Below are 23474 nucleotides of genomic sequence, written 5' to 3' on the forward strand. Positions count from 1 at the left end.
TGTGGTCGCCATTGTTTTCTTATCTGGAAAATATATCTGAGATATGACCAGTGATGGAATGGTGCACTCTGTGACTATTTTTCCTGACGGCCGCAAATACTAGTTGTGTTGTCATTGTCTATATTGTTGCTGTATTGTATAATTAATTGTATAATTATTTGTTTGTTTTACTTTGATGTGGGTTTATTATTATTATTATTATTATTATTTTTTTTTTTTCATTTTATATTTATCTTCATGGCTCTGTTGTTTAAATTATATTGATAAGCTTTTTTTTTTGCGGGTGGAGTGAGTGTACTGTGGTACTGTGATATTACAATATAAATGAAATGGCATCGATTACTGTACACTATAATGAAATAAAAAGACTTGTAAAAACAGAAAATAAATTATGACATTTATATGGGCATAGATATGTCTCATAATTATTTGTGTGAACATAACAATTATTTGTGTGTAAATATGTGATTTGTAAATGTAAAACAACATCCACAAATGCATTTAAAAGATTTGCAAACTCACAAATACATTTGCAAGTGTAAAACGGATCTGCAAATACGCTAAATATGTTCACAAATAAAAAAAAGATCTGTGAATATCTCTTTAACATTTACACCTTTCGATCAGGCATTTGTGAATCCATTTTGTATTTGTGGACCAAAAATGCGCTTGCGGATCTCAAATCTCTGTTCACGGATCTCAAATCTCTGTTCGCGGATGCAAGCGCATTTTTGGTCCACAAATACAAATTGGATTCACAAATGCCTGATCAAAAGGTGTAAATGTTAAAGAGATATTCACAGATCTTTTTTTTATTTGTGAACATATTTAATGTATTTGCAGATCCGTTTTACACTTGCAAATGTATTTGTGAGTTTTCAAATCTTTTAAATGCATTTGTGGATGTTGTTTTACATTTACAAATCACATATTTACACCCAAATTATTTTTATGTTCACACAAATAATTATGAGACATATCTATGCCCATACATTTATAACAGGATGAAATCAAAGTGAATGGCCTGCTGCTGCTGAATGCATGGGGCAAGTGACTGGAAAAAGTTTTAAAAGTTATAACATCGTTTCAGATAATAATAATAATAATAATAATAATAACCATACAATTCATAACATATTCCAAGGAAAGGTTTTAAGACAGTACAAAGAATGCAGTCCGGGTGATGTGTTTTATGTGTGGTGCAGATGAGAGAGCTGTCCAGAATGACACCAAGATGTTGTGTTTGAGTTCTTGATAAGCCATTAAAACAGTAAAATACGTGTCTCCTGTTCACCAAAACATACCCATCTGTTATGGAAAAAGAAAGTATTCCAAAAATATTCTAAAAGTAATCTGCTACCGGCGGGGATTGTTGTTAGCTTCTGATGCGCAGAAGAAAAATCTGGCCCACCCTATTTTTTACAGGCCTACCCTAAAGTACATTTCTGCCTACGCTACTGATACAAACTAGAAGAAAACAGAATCATATAAGTACATCAGGTTTCATAGAGCCAAAACATTTCAAGTGCTGCTCAACTAGCTTTAGATAAGCCAGTCCTTTGTTAGTATATAAGTGCTTTGTTAGTAATTGTATTGCTCGAAGTGGAGTCGAAAGAGTTGAGTTTTTAGTCTGCGCCGGAAGATGTGTTTGTGAACAAAGGAAACCGCTCAGTTACTAATTAATAATTTGGTGTAATGAAGTACTGCAGTGTACTTCGGGAGCTTAAGTGTAAAGATAGTTACACGTTGTGAATAATTAAAGGAAACATTTTTGTGATACTGCAGTTTCCACTCCAAACCACTACTTCTTCATTATTTATATTCCCTGCATGTTGCAGTATTCATTAACTGCTCAATCACCTGAAAAGGGCTGCACTAAAAAGCATACTGTGAAAGACACACACACACATAATTACACATTTCTACTTTACTGTGGTTGAGAACCATTACCCAAACAATAATTTCCTCCTCTTCAGACCTGATTTGACCTGTGAGGACGGAGACACTGAGATGTTACCAAAGAGTAGATGACATGAATACTGGCTAGCGGAGGAGTGGAAGTAGTCAGTGAAATTAATGTGTGTGTGTGTGTGTGTGTGTGTGTGTGTGTGTGTGTGTGTGTGTGTGTGTGTGTGTGTGTGGGTGTGTGTGTGTGTGTGTGTGTGTGTGTGTGTGTGTGTGTGTGTGTGTGTGTGTGTGTGTGTGTGTGTGTGTGTGTGTGTGTGTGTGTGTTCTCAGTTATGTGATGATGATGCCGTTCAAGCGTCAGGCCCTGGTGGAGTTCTCTGCAGTGGAGAGCGCTGACCGCTGTGTGTCCTGTGGAGCCAAGGAGCCAGTGTACATCGCAGGTGGGACTGCTGAGATGTCCTTATGTCTCCGGTCAGTTGCACATGCTTGTCTGTAGCATGTTCTATGTACTATATTTTCCTCCATGTGTTCATCAGGTCAGCAGGCGTACTTTAATTACTCCACATCCAAGAGAATCACAAGGCCCACCAACGCTGACAACCCCAACAGTGGCAACAAGGTCCTGCTGCTGTCCATACAGAACCCCCTGTACCCCATCACCACGGTAACCAGACACTCAAACACACACACACACACACACACACACACACACACACACACACACACACACACACACACACACACACACACACACACACACACACACACACACACACACACTGTCACAAATATACACAAACACAATGTCATAAAAACATACACACCCAAACACACACACACACACACACACACACACACACACACACACACTCACTGTCACAAACACACACATACTGTATGCACACATTCTCCCAAACATACACACGCAGACTGTCACACGCATACACACAAACACACATGCACCCCCTACTTAGTTATCTCTTTCATGTTTTTCTGAAACTCTTCATAAATACAATTAAATAAAAATGATGCCGCATGTTTATAATACTTTTTCATATTATGTCTACTTTCTGACCATAGAGCTGCTCATTAGCCTGGTCTTACTTCATACCAGAGAAAGAATGGGCACTATATGATGACACTTTTACACCAACAAAATAGACTTTGAGTTTTAGAGGTCTCACTAGGTCCCTAAATAACAACCTGGAGACTTGTTGTATAGGAGTTATATTTCTGTATCACTAACCACAGCGGGTTCAGACACACTGCAGCGTTCGAAATGTGTAGATTGTGTCAAATGTTGCATTTTTTTTTTCGGTACAGGATGTTCTGTACACAGTGTGTAACCCCATCGGCAGTGTGCTGAGGATCGTCATCTTTAAACGAAATGGAATCCAGGCCATGGTGGAGTATCCTTGCTGCTGCATGTGTGAACGAGTGTGGCTCTACATGTGTGTGTATCTGTGTGTTGAAATGTACCATATTCTGTCCTTAACCCAACTCCTTCAGGTTTGAGTCAGTTCAGTGTGCTCAGAAGGCCAAAGCTGCTCTGAACGGAGCTGACATCTATGCTGGCTGCTGTACACTCAAGATTGAATATGCAAGGGTAAGAGACAGAAGGCAGCCACAGTCACAAGGAGGTCGTCCTGTAAGGTCCAAGCACTTTGTGCTGCTCTTCAAAGTCACTAAACAATAAATTAAATTAGATTCTTAAGGGAAATGCTTGTAGTCAGCCACCTGAGGCTCAGAATGGATTGTTAAGCAGAACCATCAGTAGCTGCCATTACATCTGTTTGGGAAAGGGTGGGCATTTCCAAAAGAAGCCTTGGTAGGTGATTGGTTGAATCATCTGATAATCGTACTCTGACTGAAGCCTGTCGGGAGAAGAGCAAAAACATCTTATTATGTAGAAAGCCTGTTATATAATACAAGACATAAGAAGTGAGTCTATTATCTAGCCACATGCCTAATTGTAGATATAATTAATATATTTATATTTGAGAACCTTGATTGTTTCGTATGCACTGTGCAAAATGTATGCTTTTTCTGAAGTTAGTTAAGGCAAGTATCAGCTGATTAGATTTGTCTGAAATGCATCAACAGCAGTTTGCAATAGGCAGGAAGTGTCATCTGCATCAAATAGCAATGTGGAGAGATGCTGATGAATCTCTCTTCTTTGTTTCAACAGCCAACACGTCTGAACGTGATTACGAATGACAACGAGAGCTGGGACTACACCAAACCCTACCTGGTCAGGCGAGGTAAGACAAACACTGTCTCGCTCTTTTTCTTTTTCTCTATTTACACTTAGGGCAGACTGTGACCACGTTTGGGATCACTCTACTTTCACAGTATTGCAGATCCTGAGACGTGAACGCAGTTTGACTCTGAGTTCTGTGTCGTGGCACCGCAGCCTTCCTCCATTAACGTTACACCAATAGATAAGAATGGTCAGTCATTTGTGAAACTATGTCAAGATCCTCATTCCTCAGTCATTCTGGGTTAAGAAGGTAGTCTTAAACAGTTTGGACCATAAACATCCATCACACCAAGACTCCTCCGCCGCTCGTCTCTTCATCTCCAATCTAATCACTCTCACACCAGCCAATCACAAGCCTGCACCTCCACTTATAATGAAGGCAGAGAGCAAAATAAACATTGAGGGAGAGAGAGAACAGAGGAAGAGGGATGGATGTCAGGCTGACCATACACTGCAGCTTTCTTCCATCTTAACTTCTGCAACCCAGCAAAAAAGATAAAGGGAGCTGGATCTCACTCCTGCTGACCGCCATGCAGCTGCTGCTTCAACATGCCCAGGATCCTGAGCCTCCCCTCTGTCTCCAGGACCTCCACCTGTCTGCTCCACACAGTGTTCTAACACTACTGTGTCTGGGGAGGTAGCCTTGCATGGCCTGCTGTCTGGTCCACTCAGTCAGATTCTAAATTTGACTTTTATTAGTGACCATCATGCACCTCTTCCAGCTAATGTCTCCTCTAAACTGCCTTTTGAATACGTTTTCATTGTGAAATGTCATTGAAAGATCTTTCTGGTGAAAGTTCTCCGCTGTGGACAGACATGTTGATATTCAAAAGTGTGGCCATGCCAGGCTACATTATGAAAGGCTGATCTCTGTCACTTTACCTCCTCTGGATCAGGGATGTCACCATATCAAGTTTACAGACCCCTATTGTAGCACATATAACAACAATGATAACATATCCCTACTATAAATAGCATAACAATATTAAGAGGCATCATTAAATGTTATTTGAACTGTACTTTATTGTTATACAGGCTTTGAAACAAGAACAACACACTTGTTTGATATCGTATTCATATGAATACGATATCAATCTATATGGCCCAGCCCATTTAATAACAAAACAAGTGTAGTTTTGCTGTTCAACACAAATAATATAGCATTGTTAGTATTGTAGGTATAATAGTATTGTAATTTCATTTTGTTTGATTGATTTATGCATTTATAAAACACCATTACAACTGTCCGTGCCAACCAAGCGGCAAACTCTGGGGCAGAGCCGGGACGCCAATAAGGAAGTGCCACAAACTGCAGTTCATCTATTGGCCAATAGGCGATGACTGCAGAAAGGATGAATTTCCATAGACCCCCATGTTAAAATGCCCAACTTTACAGCAGAAATAAACATGTTTCTACCCCTGGGTGCTATAACAATTATTCGGGATATAGTTAGATTCCACCTTAATGATTATTAATTGGTGAGTGAATTGTTTTATAACGCGACCCTTTTATTTATATTAGGTCTTAAAGTGTTTGCATAAATGAGGGCATGGTCACTTTGATGGACAGGTACGTGCCTCACTGTCAGCTAACAGCAACTTGTCCACTTTGCTAGTCTACAACCATAGCTAGTTGTAGTTACTGTACTTGACCCTTTAGCCGTGTTCGTGGTGATTGTGCCTTTTAGGGAATGTTGTTACAAATACCAGACAATTAAAATGTTGTGCTGTGCGCTTGAATGTACTAACATAACTTCCAAGAAGTCTAAAATGATAATATTATACATGTTAACCCCGTTAGCAGGTGTTTGTGTGCTTGTTAGCTTAGCTTGTTATATAGCTTATTAGCCGGCTAAGACGAGGTGTTCAGTATGGAACTCCACACTTTATTATCATGAAACATCAGACAGGTAATCCGTGACCGGGGTCACAGCTGGGAGGCGTCCCCGTCGCGGAGGTCGGGCCAGCACCACCGGCTGGCCCAAGTCCAGGTGAGCAGCCTTCACCCGGTCCACCGAGACGTGCTCGGCTTTGCCACCCAGGTCGACCACCAGGTGCTTGTCCCCGTGCTCCAAAACCCGAAAGGGGCCATCGTAAGGGGGTTGTAGGGGGCCTCTGTGCGCGTCGTGCTGGATGAACACGTGCCCCGCCGAGCGGAGCTCCGCGGGAACCCGGCACACTTGGGTACCGTGCTGAGTAGTAGGGACCAGAGCAAAAGACCCAGCGACGTCCGGTAGGAAAGCCCGCTGGGCTGTCGCCGACCAGGGAGCCGATGTATTAGGGAGGAAATCCCCAGTAACCCTCAGCAGCTGACCGTACACCATCTCAGCCGTAGAGCACTGCAGATCCTCTTTAGGCGCAGTCCTCAGGCCCAACATCACCCAAGGCAGCTTGTCGACCCAATTACCATCCGTAAGGCCGGCCTTGAGGGCGGCCTTGAGGGCCGCCTTGAGGGCCGCCTTGAGGGCCGCCTTTATGGAGCGATGGAACCGCTCACAAAGGCTGTTAGCCTGAGGGTGATAAGCAGTAGTCCTGTGCAGCTTAACCCCCAGACCACTCGCCACGGCGTTCCAGAGCTCGGACGTGAACTGTGAGCCCCTGTCCGAGGAAATGTCTGACGGGGTGCCAAAACGACACACCCACGTCGCAATGAAAGCCCGGGCAATGAAAGCCCGGGCAATGTCTGCGGCTGATGTTGACACGAGAGGAACCGCCTCCGGCCAACGGGTCATCCTGTCCACCATGGTGAGGAGGTAGGAAAAGCACTGAGAGGAGGGCAATGGACCAACCAGGTTGATATTGACGTGGTCAAACCTCCTCTCAGGCACCAGGAAATGCTCCAAAGGGGCCTTTGTGTGGCGGTGCACCTTAGCGCGCTGACAAGCCACGCTCTCACCAGCCCAAGTCCTCACGTCCTTCTTCAGCCCATGCCAGACTTCGCGGCCACCAAGCGCACCGAAGGCTTAACACCGGGGTGTGACAGTCCGTGCACTGCCTCGAACACAGAGCGCCTCCAGCTGGCGGGAATGACTGGCCGCGACAGGCCCGTGGAAACGTCGCACAGGAGGGTAACGCCCGCGTCGCCGAAAACCACATCCTCCAAGCGCAGCCCCACGCCCTCCACCTTCAGAGCCTGGACGCCGGGGTCTGCGACCTGGTCCGCCGCCATGCGAGTGTAGTCCAGGCCCAACTGGACTGCTCCGATGACGACCCTAGAGAGGCAATCTGCAACCAGGTTCGACTTGCCAGCCACGTGTTTAATGTCTGTGGTGAACTCCGAGATGTAGGAAAGCTGCCGCTGTTGACGTGCCGACCAAGGCTCCGCCACTTTAGACATGGCGAAAGTGAGCGGCTTATGGTCGACAAACGCCGTAAATTCACGGCCCTCCAGCAAAAAACGGAAATGCCGCACGGCCAAATAAAGTCCAAGGAGCTCTCGGTCAAAGGCGAGTGGCGAGTGGCTGCCAAGCGCCCTCCACCCACTGCTCGTGCACCGCACCAACAGCGTAGTCCGATGCGTCTGTGGTAATGGAGATGGGAGCCGTGGATGATGGATGCGCCAACAGGGCCGCCTGAGCCAACGCGGTCTTGACCTCCGTGAAAGCAGACGCAGCTTCCGCCGTCCATTCTATTGCCTGGATGGGGGTCGTACCTTTCAAAGCCTCATACAGCGGCTGCATAATGTGAGCGGCCCGGGCGATGAAACGGTGGTAGAAAGTCACCATCCCCAGAAACTTACGGAGCGACCGGGCTGTGAGTGGGTGAGGAAAAGCCGCAACAGCCTCCACCTTCGCCGGCAGGGGTGCTGCACTGCCTTTGGTGACGCTGTGTCCGAGAAAGTCAAACACCCCGAACTGGCACTTTGCAGGATTGATAATCAACCCGTGTTGGCTGAGCCTCGCGAAAAGGGCTCGGAGGTGTGACAGGTGCTCTTCCACCGAAGCGCTGGCGACAAGTATGTCGTCCAGGTAGACAAACACGAACGGCAGGTCCCGCAGCACCGAATCCATCAGGCGCTGGAACGTTTGGGCGGCGTTCTTGAGCCCAAAAGGCATCCGCAGGAACTCGAAAAGTCCAAACGGCGTTATCACTGCTGTCTTAGGGACGTCCAGGGGATGCATGGGCACCTGGTGGTAACCACGCACCAGGTCCACTTTAGAAAACACCGACGTACCGGCCAGATGTGCCGAGAAATCTTGGATGTGCGGCACCGGGTAGCGGTTAGGGTTAGTCAGGTGTCGTGGCGTCGTTAATCCCCACAAGGGGGCCAACCACCGTTCGGCTTGGGAACGAAGTGTAGAGGAGAGGCCCAAGGAAGAAGAAAAATGTCTGCTCCCGACAGCGAGCCCGACAGCTGCCTCGCCAAGTGTACACACGAGGGAGGAAAACGTCAAGGCATCAATCAAGCGTTTATTTTTAACGTCCACAAGGAGTCCATGAGCACATAAAAAATCCGCCCCGAGGAGGGGAAAATAAATGCACAAACACATAGGCCTCACGACGTATGTGCGAATGGGGCCGCCATTAGCCGTCGTCAACCGCGGTCCATGTCCCCCACGAGCGACGTCTTCCCTCGAAGCAGGAACTACACTCCGTTGAGCTCCCGTGTCACACAAAAACAAGCTTCCCGAGACTCTGTCGCTGACAAAGAGAAGCCTGCTCGTGCCGCCAACGCTCAGGGCCACTACCGAGCGTTGGCTCCTCCATTTCCCGGAGGCTTGTAGCTGCAGGGAGCGACCCACTTCTTCGCGCTAGTCCCGAACCGCACGTGGTAAAAACACTCTCCTGTGTCTCCATGCTGGCTTGCTGCTGTCGTGTCCAGTCTCCCCCAAGCTTTCTTTACTGTTGCGGGGGCGCTGAGTGTCACAGCTAGCGCCTCTGCACCGGGCTGCTGGGTAGCCAAGAAAAAAAGGTCTTCTTCAGCCAATGCACGGGGCTCTGTAATGGACGTGTTGGCTAGTGCCGTCTGGACACGGGAAGGCAAGTGGCGTAGGAATGTCTCCATGAATAAAATCCGGGGATCTTCCCCATCTAGCAGATTTAGCATCCTCTCCATGAGCTGTGATGGCTTGCTATCCCCTAGGCCTTGAATGTCAAGAATCTGGCGGGCCCTCTCCTTAGCAGATTAGCTAAATGTCTTAAGGAGAAGGGCTTTAATCGCCTCATATTTGCCATGCTGTGGGGGGTCAGCGATAAATCCCACCAACCTGGATGACGTGGAGCTTCCCAGCGCTGCTACTACATGGTAGTATTTCAAATCCCCATCACGGACAGGCGAAGTGCGCCTCCACGTGTGCAAACCACGCCGCAGCGGCATGCTCCCAAAACTCCGGCAGCTTTACAAAAACATCGCTACTAGCCATGTTCATTGAGTCTTCGGAAACTTTCTCGAAAACATCGGGGTCACCAGTGTAGAGCCGATGAATGGGAGTCGGAGGCGAGGTGTTCAGTATGAAAGTGGTGAATGACATTACGAGTATTTTAGACAATAAGCAGAGTTGTGCAGCTCTATTTATTGACCTTTCCAAAGCGTTTGATACCGTCGATCATCGCATCTTAAAGCAGAGGCTACTCAGTATCGGCATATCCAGCCATGCAGTGGGTTGGTTTGTGAACTACCTCTCTGAAAGGTCCCAATGTGTTCACTTTGATGGGCTGTCTTCTGAGTGGTTAAACATTGCTAATGGTGTTCCTCAAGGTTCTGTTTTAGGTCCACTTTTATTCTCCATATATATCAACAGTTTAGGTGAAAATGTGGATGAAGCTACTTTACATTTTTATGCTGATGATACCGTGATGTATTGTGCAGGTCCCTCCATTAAGGAGGCTGGTGTTAAATTACAGGCTGTTTTTAACATTATTCAGACTCAGCTTGCTGAACTTAAGCTTATTTTAAATGTTGATAAAACCAAGGTAATGCTATTTTCAAAAGCTAAAAAGACACCAGAGCCTGTTTTGGATATTGTTACTATGCAAGGACAAGTACTTGAAGTGGTTACCAGTTATAAATACCTAGGTATCTGGCTTGATGATTGTCTTACTTTTAAACTTCATGTCAATAACCTGCTTAAAAAGCTGAGGGTTAGACTAGGTTTATTTTTCAGAAACAAGTCCTGTTTCTCTTTTGAAGCCAGGAAAAGGCTAGTCACTGTGACCTTTTGACCTGTGCTGGACTATGGTGATTTGATCTATATGAATGCACCTGCCCATTGCCTGGAAAAGTTAGATGCCGCCTATTACAGTGCTCTGAGATTTGTTACTAACTGTAAAGCACTTACTCATCACTGTACCCTGTATGCCAAGGCAGGTCTGCCTTCACTCACTGTACGGAGGCTCAGTCATTGGTACATGTTCATTTACAAAGCCATGTTGGGTAAACTACCTTTTTATATCTGCTCTCTGATCTCTCGACGAATTGAAAGTACTTATTGCCTGAGATCTCATGATGTTGTTTTATTAAATGTGCTGCGCTATACTCTGCGGCCACACGCCGTTGCCAAGCAACGCTTATTGTTTAGGTCCTTTGATAAGCAGGCAGTCATATCATTAACTAGAACTAGCTAGATCTGATAGATTTGGACATAAACGCAAGTGAAGTCTAACCGGACGCGAGAGAGAGATCAGATATCAGATTAACTGCTGCTGACGGAGAACACGCAGCTCTGCATGATCACAGCTCCGCTGCTGTGACGGACCGTTGAGTGGAGCAAAATTAAATACACAGTTAGACCTAACACACTTAGCTAGTTTATCTACTCTGGAACTAGCTATACTAGTTATACATATATTTATTCTTTACTGTCGGGTCACTTATTACAGGTTCAGCGAGCTGCACGAGACTGACGGGCTGTCAGGAGAGGGAGAGGAAAAGAGAGCACCCCGTTTATTTCCCCCATTTTATTATCCAGAATAACTGTAAACCTTTGAATAAAGTAGTTACTATTAGTAGTTGTTTAAATGCATTACTTATTTGTTGTTGTTTTTTTCATTAACATAAAATAAATCTCACGTACCCCCTGCAGTACTCCAACATACCCCTAGGGGTCCGCGTACCCCCATTTGAGAACAACTGATCTAGAGCAGGGGTTTTCAAAGTGTGGGAAGGTGAGCCTCCCCTCAGAGAACATAAGAACAGCCGCGCCCCCCCTCCCAATTATTATTGCTATTATTATTATTGTTGTTGTTGCTATAATGCAGGGCTATTCAATTGCATTTTAAAGAGGTCCAGTAAGAGAAAATGTCATTAAATGCTCTGTTTTCACTGTCTACCTTCCTCTTTTTTGAGCACGCCATTTTAAATGACTCCGACTGTTTCTCTCCTCTTGTCTCGTCTCTGTGTGTGTGTTTGAATCTATCGCACTGACTCACTGACTGCACCGATTTGATTGGCTGAGTAGCGTCACCTCCTTAAAACATTAAACGATAACTTTTTTAAACCTTTTTATCTTTATGTTTTAAACAAAAAAATGTTTTGGAAATTTGAAATGTTCAACATCGTGGATAAATCCTTATGCTCCCGGCAACACACTGAATAACAACTTTGCCTCCTTATTACACTCACCCCTACTTTAGTGGGAACAATGAGTCTGCGTCTTTGATGCGCACAGGTGGATGATGCAGGGATGCAATGTAGACAGGAATAAACGCAGATCATCCTCTGGCTGCAGCCTTGACCGGTACTTGCTTTTGATCAAAGTCATTGCGGAAAACCCGCACTCACACAGGTAGGTGGAGGTGAAGGGAATGAGCACTTTTACAGCCTTTTTGGCGAGTTGGGGGAACTCGGTCTCCACAGACATCCAAAAGTGTGTAAGTGACGTTTTCTGCCAGATGCTGTCTCCTCTCTCACTTTAGGTAACTTCACTAAAAATCGATCCATGTTGCTGCTCGCATAAAGTTAGCTGAAGTTAACTAGCTAGATTTCACTGTTTCTCGTTATTTTTTTCTCACGCTGCGCCTCCCCTGAAGCTCTCTTACCTCATTCACACCAACGGTGTTTCAGGGCCGGTTCGGAGCTGGAGCTTGAAAAGCACCGGGTTTTCCTGTTCACACCACAGCGGAGCAGCCTCTTAGCTCCGGAATCCGGTTAGTTTCAAGCACCAAAAAATTGTCCGGCTAGAGCAAAAGCACCGCATACGTCACGCTTACGTCGAGGCGGGGGCAGGGGCGGGATCAACTCCTGAACAACAACAAAAAGCCGGCGTTTTATCCAGTTTGTACACAACGATGGAGAAACTTAACAAGCAGCAGTGGTCCACTGAAGAGACCAGCTACCTACTGGGAATCAGCACCAGTCGGACTCTGGGCTGTGTGAATTACATTTAAATGATTTATTCTGTTTTACAGTGCTACAGGGCCATAAACAATACATAATAAGACCAAAGCTGCGGACTTTGGACACTTCATAAGTGCATCCAAAGGAAATGTAATTCAATTCAAATCATGGTCTTTATCATTTCAAAAATAATCATGTGCATAGATGAGCCTTTCACATTATGTAGCTCATATGTGTTTGGATTAACATTCATTGGAATGCATCAGGGCCTTTATAAAACATCAAAACAGTTGGACTGTAAAATGAAATTAAAGTTATCAATGTTCTTCTGTACAGTAGCAGGCTTTGCACTGTATTTGGTGTAGCTGTGTGATGAGATTAATGTAATAGATCAAATCTTCACTGAATAAATGCATTTATACACTATCATGTGTTTTCATTGGAGGCACATTGCAAGGACACAGACAGAAGGGAGTCATTACTGAGCATTGTCTGTGAGCAGGAATCACTGGTCACACACCGAGGGAGAGTGTTATCCAATTACATGATATATCGTATGTTCCGCCTTGGGGGGTTATTGACTGAAGACAGATTCATTATTCACACAAAGTGTCTCATCGTGATACCTATTCTGTAAACCATCCAGCATCAAGGGCGATGGTGCGCTCATCTTCAGATTAAAGATAAAAGTGTCTAACAAGTTAAATGTAATGCATCAGACTGTGTTATACTTTAATCCCAAATGTGCCATTTGGGACAATTGGCATGTCCAAAATATCCTCTTTCTCCTTGTCTGGTATAGGTTCGTTAGAATAAGCCACCTGGCTCTCTCTTGCCCGACCATCATCCAAAGCGATTTACCCGTGGCTTGGACCGCACAGCAGGTTCAGGTTTATCCACCATGTCCTCGCACAGCTCTGCTTGGTATGCAGTCAGTATCGAGGAAACATTGAGCGCCCTGACAGCTAAAGCTGCCGATTTGTAAGCCTGTTTGAGCCCTAGCTGAGAGCCTCAGCTAGCCTCAGCGCACGGCTCGGCTTCCGCAGCAGCCACCTACTTGTCACGGTTGCCGGCTGGCATAGAAATGAAGGGGTCTTGTCCCGACAGTCTAGCTTGGCGTGCTAGCGGTGAAGCAGGCACAGTTTCCGCACGAACCGTGGGTTTCGATAGCCTTCCGGCATGTTCCAGCCCAAGGCAGGAGTATAGAGTATTAACTGTTGTGATAATACCCAGAAACACTCCAGTATATGGTGAAGAGCGGAGGCTCGAAAACAAATGTAGCCGGCAAGCGTCCGGGACCGAAAGTTAGCTTTAAATGGTTCAGTCTATTTACAGTTAAGCTAGCCAGGCTACTTAAACCGAGAGATGTGCTCCAAAGCGAGAAAAGATTGAAGAAGAAGATACAACTTTATTATCATTACATAGTACAGGAACTAGTAAACGAAACAATTTCTCTGCATTTGACCCTTCCTAGTGTTAGGAGCAGTGGACTGCCATTATGTACGGCACCTGGGGAGCAGTGTAGGGAACGGTGCCTTGCTCAGGGATACCTCTGTAGCATTTGGTCTTTCAGGGACTTGAACCGGTGACCTTCCAGTTGCCAAGCCAAGTCCCTATGGACTTTGCCACCACCGTGTTTGAATTACGCTGCGTCGTAGCGCATGCTACTTTAAGGGTGGATGGATTCCCTGGTCGTCAAGGTCACCAGCCAATCAGGATTGGCCTAATGAGATTGATGCTTCTGAGGCATTACGCGGGGAGGCGCATCCCATATGGAGAAATCAAAACTAATGTTATGAATGAGAACTGCACCCCTTGCTCACTTCTCTAATGTTTTTATTATGCTGATCCTATGTTCATATTTTAGTTGTATTAGTTTGGCATATTATAGTGTATTTTTCTATTTGATAATTACACACCCCCGCCACCATGTCTTCATCACAACAACCAACTAGTGCACTCGGGCCTGCCTACGTCCCCTTCCCAAAGCACCCCAGCCTGTTCAAACTCAACAACATCTCAAACTTGGAAAATGCGAGAGCGTGTAAAACCTGATGTGAGCACTTGCAGAAAAAAATCTGAGCTTGTGTGCATACATTTACATTTGTATAAAATATCCACGTATCTGTGAACCTAATTTGAAGTCACAGAAGAAAAAAAGAAGTTTTGTAGCTTGTAGAAAAAAAATGAACTTAGTGATGAAATCTTCACTTGCAGAAAAATATATTTTTTAAAAATATATTTTCCATTACAACCTCTCAATTAAGTCATTACAACTTCACGAATCTGCTCTGTGGCAGTATAAATCGACGAATCTGCGGCCCTGACTTGTTCTACACTTCTTGCGATGAATCTTTCGCAAAAGTAATTTTCACCTGTAGGTGTGGAGGGAGGGAGGGAGGGGGGTTGGAGCGAAGGGGCGGAGCTATCAGAACGACTACAGCCGTCAGGTCGAACCGGATGACTGCGTGGCTAACGGTCCGTGTCGCTACCAGTCCGCTGACATGGCGCGTCAATCAATGGTAAGTTTTGCCCATTACTTCCCCTGAATATTATTATTGTGATTGAGGATTAAATCCGCTTTGAAGACCACCGTTTTATATCGTGCAGTTTAGCGTCAAAATAACATCAGTTAGCCAGTTAACGCTAGCTTTGTTGAGTTTATGCTAGCTAAACAAGTAGTGGTTGTAGTCTATACAGCAGTAATTCATATATTATAGCCTACTGCTTTGGCACTAACGGTTGATAACCGTTTATGAAAATAAAACCAATTGAACTGTACTGAAATAATGATAAGTTTTATAATTGTCTTGGGCTCCTGCTGTGTTTTTAAAGCCTTTTGTAAATTATCCATGCTATTTTCTATTTAGAACGAAGACTTCAGAATCTTAAAATCCCTTGACGTTTGTATGCAATTGTGCTAAATTCAACACTGGAATTTACATTAGTTATTTATATTTTGACATCACTTAATTATACGTTTAATGCATTTAAGTCAAGCTAAGGTACATGTGATGGTAGCTAGTTAGTGCTCTTACCTGTGAGGCCTCCTCCAAACAGCATAATAACCAGACTGTATCATTAAAACTAAGTACCAGTTCTAGATCCTTGACTTTAGACAAACAATTAAAAAGACAAAATGTATTTAAAGACCAATCTTTATTTGAAGGTGCCTCTTAACCTGGGATATTAGTTATACAGTAATAGTATTGACAATCTAAAAAAACTGAGCAACTCAACAGTCAACTTTATATTTCTTATTGTCTAAAGCAGGGGTGCCCAACCTTTTTTGAACCGAGAGCTACTTTTAAAGTTGCTAGTCTGCCGAGATCTACCAGTCCAAATAGAGAGGCGTAGCCATTACTGACAGCCTACTACCAGGTAAATACACACTTCTACTTGTATAAAACTGACCTTTGTACGATGAATACTTCATAAAACACTGCAGATCCTTTATCTTACCTCTTTCTAATTTACACACATACAAGTATTGAACTGAAGTTACACAACAGTGTTGTTATAAGTGGGTAATGTTTTCAAGAAACATTGAACAGTGCTTCCACATATGACACAGGAAAAAAAGAAAAGACTCTGAACCCTTTCTTTGCCATTATATAAAAATAGTGTTGCTACAAAAGTATAAATGAGGCTTACCAATAAGACAACTCAGATCTGAAGCTACACAGGAATCTGCTGCAACAGTGCAATAAAAAAGACAACATTAATAGAATCAAACCCTTTTTTGTTGCATTTTAGTAGATTATAAAAATAAATGCCTTTAAAATAGGATGCAAGCAACACTAGTTTCTTAACCTGAATTGATAATAGACTATAATCAATTTAAGTTTGCATTCTTATACCATTTTCTACAATAATTATAATGAATAAGTTCAAACAAACTCAAACTTCCAGCTGATTAATAACGGTATCTAACTTGAGTTTTTATCATATGAAAAACCTGTTGAAATGCTTCTGTTATTTTTATTACGCATCGGCAGCCTCCAGGAAAGCTTCTTTCACAACTTCGCCGTCTTTGAAAGACTTCATGTGTTTCGCAAGAACGTGACAGACACGATAAGATGCTATGGTAGCAGCCTTGCTCTTGTTGTTGGGCCTGGTGAAAATGGACTGCTGTGCATTTAGCTGTCCTTTCAGGCCCCTCCCCTTTTGGGAGCGTAGGGCAGAATTAGGAGGGAATTCCGTCTCGTAGCGTTTGTGCACTGTTTTGAAATGCCGCTCCTAAATGACCCTTCTTCGATAAAGCCACGCTCGTATTGCAGATGCACTTTGAATTGGAATAGATACAAAAATAATCATCCTCCCACTCGGAGTGAAAATTATATATGTTTTGCTTCTGCCGGTCTTGTGTGTGTGCGGACTGTCACTCCTGTTGACACGGACAACGTTAGCGAACTAGTGCACTGCCCACTGCTCACCAGCCACGCCCCGACACATGGGGTCACGCCGGCCAATCACAAAGCTTTGATGCGATCAAGTGCATTATTCTGGCACAGGAAGATTATGTTGCAGGACATTAACGATAAAACAGAATATTGTTGTTCTATTTTTAGACACATCTCGCGATCGACTGGGAATCTCCCCGCGATCGACCGGTCGATCGCGATCGACTGGTTGGGCACCCCTGGTCTAAAGCATTTATTATTTTCATTTTCCCCCTCTCATATTCAGTGTGGACGGATTGAGACAGCATGGTGTCCAGAGAGCTGCAGAGACTTCAGGGAGAAACCTCTGTGTGATGGACGTCCTGTCTGTTGGTTTGGAGAGGACTGAGGGTCTTTCCTCAGCGAGGAGGACCAGGCCTGATGGAGGAGCCCATGCTGGGCACAGCTGATACCAACTGCACAGGCCTAGTCTGTCACTTTATTTGACTAAATGTGTTTACTTATACATTTAATAGGTTTACACCTTCTGTCCATATGTGCTTTTTATTTAAAACATTTGATTAAGTTTTGGTTCACATTTCAATAAATTGTATTTGTACTCCTTTCGTCCATTATTCTTACTGAAAATGTTAGATTACACATTCACATCTGACTGAAGATTGGCCCCATTTATTTGTGACGTTGGAAACTGCAGTACAAGGCACAAGCTCATAAAGTGAGGCAAATAGAAATAATCAGCTGATGGAGTGTAGATGTGGAAATAGCTGCATTCGATCAGCTGACTGTTTTCACAATAAAAGTAGTTTCTTAGTGAATGTCTTGTACTGGTCTTAAAATCTCATAACATCAGCTTTTAATGTTCCTCTTGGATGTTCTTCTTGACCCTCAGAGAAGGAGAAAATCCCGTGTCTTTCAGGCATGTCCTTTCCTAACAAAAATGACAGGAAACATAAAACATATTATTGCAGAACAAGTGTGTTATTTATGAAAGCGGTGTGTGTGTGTGTTTAGGGGCTGTAGATATAATTATTTTTTAATTGTAATGTTTTTTTTATTTCAACAGTGAGCTACAAAGACAATCAGATTATGAATGAACAGTATGAAGTTCATCAACATTGAAATATATGTTATTATCAAAATAATATTTAACTGTTATCAAAACGTAGTGCAGCTGTAGAAGCTTGCTCTGTTGTCTCACTGAAAGAATAACTTTTACCACGTTTTTTACAGACAATATTGAGAGATAAATAGTAGCAGTTCTCACTATGTGTTAAATATCTTTGCCTTCAATACATTAAATTAGAAAGCTGATAAAGTCATATTGCTTGTTAACATCTAAATGTAACTTTTTGCATGGAAAAAACCCTTAACTTAACTGATGTGTAGGTGATCTAGTATTTAGTATTGTTTAATGGAATGTATATCAGTGTATTAAAGTCAATACTCCATTTATTTAAACCAATATCTTTCTTGATTCTTTGTACAGTATTGCAAATAGAGTCTTTGTACCTGTGCTGAAGTTCACTGCTGTGAGGAGTCCAGTTCTGTCTCTCACTCTCTGGTCCAGCCTGTCTGCATCACCTGGACACCTTAAACAAACAGATATATGTAAAGTACCATGTGTACAAACCAGTGACGTGCGGTGAGGTTTATGGCTGGTGAGGCACTGACTCTTACAGAGTCAGATTTACAAATATTATATTTTGACCTTAATCGAAATGTTCGGTTATTTTCAAAAGCTTTTTTAGAGCTTCGATTCATTTTAAACAGACTGTTCAACAAAAGGATACCCACAATCGAAATATTGGATTGTTCTTTCTTAGTAAGTTCCCATGTTCATTACAATTGTGGTCTTACCTTGATTTAAAGATGAAGTCCATGCTATCCTTCTGGACAACAATCTCTATTACTTTTTTGTAAAAGTCCTCCTTATCTTCCTGTAGTTTCAAAAGTCTAGCTTGTTGTTTGCGTCTACCGTCTCTGCGTAGAATAACAGTAGCAACAAGAACCTGTGGGCTCACGTGCTCCCCCTTCAGTGCGGCAGAGGTTATGGCTGCCTCCCCTGGTGCTTTTTTCATTGCCGTTGTACGGCGAGCCTAAATATCATACGTGAAATGAGTTATTTAGAGACTATGGATGGCGGGGACACGTGTAATAAAGGGATCTATAAACATTACATTGGTGACATACAGTGAGATGGTAACAGGCATGCGCTTAGGGCCCGCTTTCCAGCCAGTTTCTGTGGGGTGACGCATTCTGAGGTGAGGCAGAGCTCATCTGTGCCTCACCTCACCCCACAGTAACTGGCTTGAGCGCGCTCACAAAATAAGTGCCCGCGCTACATTAGTGCCCGCGCTCCAGCCAGTTACTGTGGGCTTACGTGAGACAGAGCTCGTCCCTGCCTCACTCCTCATCGCTCCCATGTAGTTGTAGCGGAGCTCGGTAAATTTGCTGATTTTGACTATAAAAAGCGATTGGAATCATACAGAAATCACACTTACAACACAGATCAGTGGAGACATTTTATTATTATTACTATTTAGTTTTTCTTTAGTTGTTTTTCCATTACATTGGAGTATGACAGGTGAGGCTCTGCCTCCCCTGACTGCACGTCGCTGGTACAAACGATATAACTGATTCTCTTCTGTTGAACATGTTGGATTGTGTATTGTCCGAGTCAGGGTCCTTTTTATTTTACTGTAACTTTGGAAGTTGTGTTACCAATGCTTACTGTTTATTTGATACCCATTTGGTAATGCAATTAATAAAAACAACAAGTTGGGTTCGTTCTTCAGATGACTGTGACGTTAACGTGTAAGCTCAATAATGAACTCCAGCTCAACCAACCATATTGTAATATCTAAGTAATCATCTTGAAATATGACATTAATAATTGTAATATACACACATCTTATTGTGAGGTTGATTTCACATACACTACTTCGACATTAGCTTGTCTACATACTTGAGCATAGCCAATTTAAATTAACCTTAGATGCATACAGTTCCTACCTACATAATAAAATATCTCTCTAAGTTACAAGGATGACCTTATTTTATCAACCTCAGAAGCCGTTTGTTCAACAGTATTATCCCACTTAACGCTTAACACTTGTCTATTACCTGAGCAAGTTAGATGCTGCGTATCACAGTGCACTGAGATGTTTGACAAACTGTAAAGCACTTACGCATCACTGTACCCTGTATACCAAGGCGGTTTTGCCATCACTAACTGTACGGAGGCTCAGTCACTGGTGTAGAGGAAACTTCTGTGTAGCTATGCAGTGGGAGTCACCGACTCAGGAAGGAGACACGGGAAGAGCAGTAGCTTTGATGTCAAACACATGATGGTTTATTTGGAGTTAACGGCCGGAGGATTCACATCACAAGTCCAAGAGTCAGAGGTTCTGACTTCACGGTAGAGTTGCCACGTCAATTCTGGAGAGCCTCTCTCTTGCCAGCCCATCTAACTGGTTTCGCAGAGAGTAAACAACATATTTGAGGAGATAGCCTAAACAGTGTGGGAACACAGAGCTACTTGCCTCGGACACTTATGACCTCGAAGATTTTACCTTGGAGTCCACAAATACAGAGAAGGAAGTGTCCCAGTGTACCCACAACACAGACCATCTGTATCCCAGTATTGACCGGTCACAGAATGGGAACAATAACATTATTGGCTAAGCCGCCTGTGTCCTTAAAGAAGGTAAACAGACATCGAGGTTTGTCCTGTATGTTACTAATTGGCGTCTTATGATAATTATTTCCACAACAGTCCTCTCTTTTTATCATTTATGATAACCTAAAAACATTAGTCTAATAATAATTTGGTCAATAATTAACTCAATAGGCGTCTCCAGGTTCGAGTGTGGTCTCACCTTACATCAATTATATCACAAAGTGGAATAAGATTGAAACATTCAATCACAATGATTGATACAGCCAATCATAATAGGAAAAATCATCTCTCATCAGTGTTTGATCATCTTTTGTCAAAAGCATAATAATGAACACACATAAAACACAGGTGCACAATGGCTAAATATTTGTTTTTAAACTAATATATTTGATCATTTACCATTAGTTAATTTCATTCATCAAACTATAAAATCAAAACCAGCTTGCCGCTTTAAAGATTTACTTCAAGGCAATCACTAGTCAAAAGCATTTTAAAACTCAGGATCGTAAGAGATCCAGCTAAAAATGTACAGTTAGAGTATAGAATTCACAATGGTGATTTGATCAATCTGTAATCTGCAAAAGTGCAGTGTCCTCAATTTTAGGATTACTTTTACGTTTACTTAAATACGCTTTAGTCAAGAGTAAGGCACTTAGTGAAATCAATACATTCATTTTAGTCAAGTACATTGTTCAAAATCTGAAAAGGAAAAGTTAGGCAAATATTCAAAGACTTTTGTAAAAAACCTGGAAAGGAAGGATTAAACATTTTTAAACCTTGAATTATTACATTTGTAAATGCTACCACTGATCTGTACCAAATTAAGTCTATCAAGTATTCCTATTAGCCATACTTACCTGAGCTACTTATGGTACTTGGAAAGGATTCTTCTGTGTTTATCTAATGTTGAGAATATCAATTTCTTTAAATTATACTTCTCTAATTTGAGGATCAAATATGCTACATAATTGTTATATGAAATATTATAAATATTTGTTTTGGGCCAAAACTGAAATTAATCCAGTACTTGAAACATCATTGTAGGTCTTTCTATGCATGGATAATACATTAAAGAGTAGTGTTGTTAAGCCTGATTGCTGGATTCAAATCCACTAGAGTGCATGTACCTATCCAGAGGGGAGCCAGAACTTGATAGAGCTTGTCGCCGCACAACCAAACGTAATCTTGTGGCGAGCTAAACCCCACATCACTGGGCCAGGCCAGTTGTATTGCTCACGGTTGCGTTGTCGTTTTCCCAGGCGAGCCGTCATCACGAGGTGGGAATGCTCCATGGGGTGTGTGTGTGTATTCCTTCGGTCGATTTTGTGACACGGAATGTCAGACTCCGCACACCGGTAACACAAACGAGGAACCAGAGAGCATATGGAACCGCTCAGCTGGCACTTGCCCGTGATACCTTGTGTGTAGTGTGTTTTGGTGTATGTAGTGCAAGTGTGGTGCAAGTTGGTGATTAGGACACATCACTTGTTGTCATCTACTTCTGTTGGTGATTAGGACACATCACTTGTTGTCTTCTGCTTCTACCGTTTCTCCTTTCCTGTGACTACGACCTTGCAGTGGCTGGCGTGGACCCACGTAGCTCTCTCTCTGACCCTTGGCCTTCAGAGCTGTCCTACTGTAGTTATTGGGTTAACACTTGATAGGGATGTTTTCCTGAGTGCAGACAACTCAAGGTAATGGATTAGCACATTATCATTTAAATACAAAAATAGGATAGGCCCCTCAGAATTATTTGGGAGCCTTCCTGAGACATGCACATGCATAAATGTAAGGTTTGTGTTAGTCATTTAACATGCAAGAATCATAAACTCATCAGTCCAAAGCAGAGAAATGTTATTGTAATTTAAAGGTGAGCTAGTCCCTGCGGATATCACTCCTTCTCAATGATTCTAAATGTTATATTAATTCACCATTTACCGTTTGATAACATATTAGTTTATCAGAAATATTTTCCTCTTCCATAAAACAGGTTTGAGAAATAAATGTTCCAATATAAAATCAATTACTCAATATAATTGACTCTTCCCTCCCCTTTCTTACATATGTCACATATGAAATAATAACTTGGGAGTCTATTTAAGCATGGTGTAATCTATTACTCGAGAAGACTCAGTATCACCTGTGTGCAGCTTACAAAAAAACAAACAATTGTGAGAAACATATATTATGCAGAAAATGCATACCTTTGTTGAAAAACAAAGCATATCTGATTTGGGAGGAAAAGCTTCTTCCCCTTAACATCTGAGTCACTACTGATGGCATAGCATAAATGATAGTGGGTGTCTGAGGGTGTTTTTACTGAGAAATGTCAAACACATTCAAAACCTTACATTTGAAAACTGGTTTGCATTCCTTCTCTTAAAATGACGTTATCATTGGAAACAATAAAAGCTAATTGTTTTGATGTAGAATCTATCAATTGAATTGTTAGAGCAGAACAGAATGGTCGTATTGTAGCCTGAGTACCGTGCAGCCTTCAGTTTCACCAGGTGGAAACATTGTCCATATAATGGGAATACATGTAGAACTAGACATTTAAGAGGCCCCTGACATTTAGGCCTATTTTAAAAAATAGTAGGGGCTTTTAACAGCTTGCCAACCTACAGGCATCCTCTGCATAGCAGTATGAATAGCCTTAAAAAAACAACCCACTCTGCGGTAACGAGAGTCATATTTCTGAACCAAATGCCCTAAGTTAAGCCGTTAGTCCCATCTGACTGACCCAAGGGTTGGTGCTGGTGTGACCGGGAGGCTTCCAGGTGTTCTTTCAGTTCATGGCTTGGTGGGGGGAGTGGCCCACGTTAGACAGTATTGTTCAGTTTGAGGAGCGGCATTGTCTCTGGAAGCAGGTAATGGTGTCCATTCTCAGACCAGACCATTAATGTCATTTCATGTAGAGCAGCCATAGCATCTCTGTGACTGCACTCA

At 42.9% G+C, this 23474-nt stretch overlaps 1 protein-coding gene across 1 annotated transcript in view; it reads left to right on the forward strand.

Annotated features, from left to right (window-relative positions):
• Positions 1-2238: 2238 nt before the first annotated feature.
• The window catches only part of LOC117532482 (heterogeneous nuclear ribonucleoprotein L-like), a gene marked incomplete at its 5' end in the record, with an annotated part of 70132 nt that continues 48896 nt past the window's right edge, over positions 2239-23474 (forward strand). Inside the window, 5 exon segments of the mRNA XM_034195835.1 lie at positions 2239-2348; positions 2445-2572; positions 3232-3317; positions 3418-3514; positions 4097-4169. Of these exon segments, the coding sequence (XP_034051726.1) occupies positions 2239-2348; positions 2445-2572; positions 3232-3317; positions 3418-3514; positions 4097-4169 (494 nt within the window).

The sequence above is a fragment of the Gymnodraco acuticeps genome, unplaced genomic scaffold (genome assembly GCF_902827175.1).
Source record: "Gymnodraco acuticeps unplaced genomic scaffold, fGymAcu1.1, whole genome shotgun sequence".
NCBI lineage: Eukaryota > Metazoa > Chordata > Actinopteri > Perciformes > Bathydraconidae > Gymnodraco > Gymnodraco acuticeps.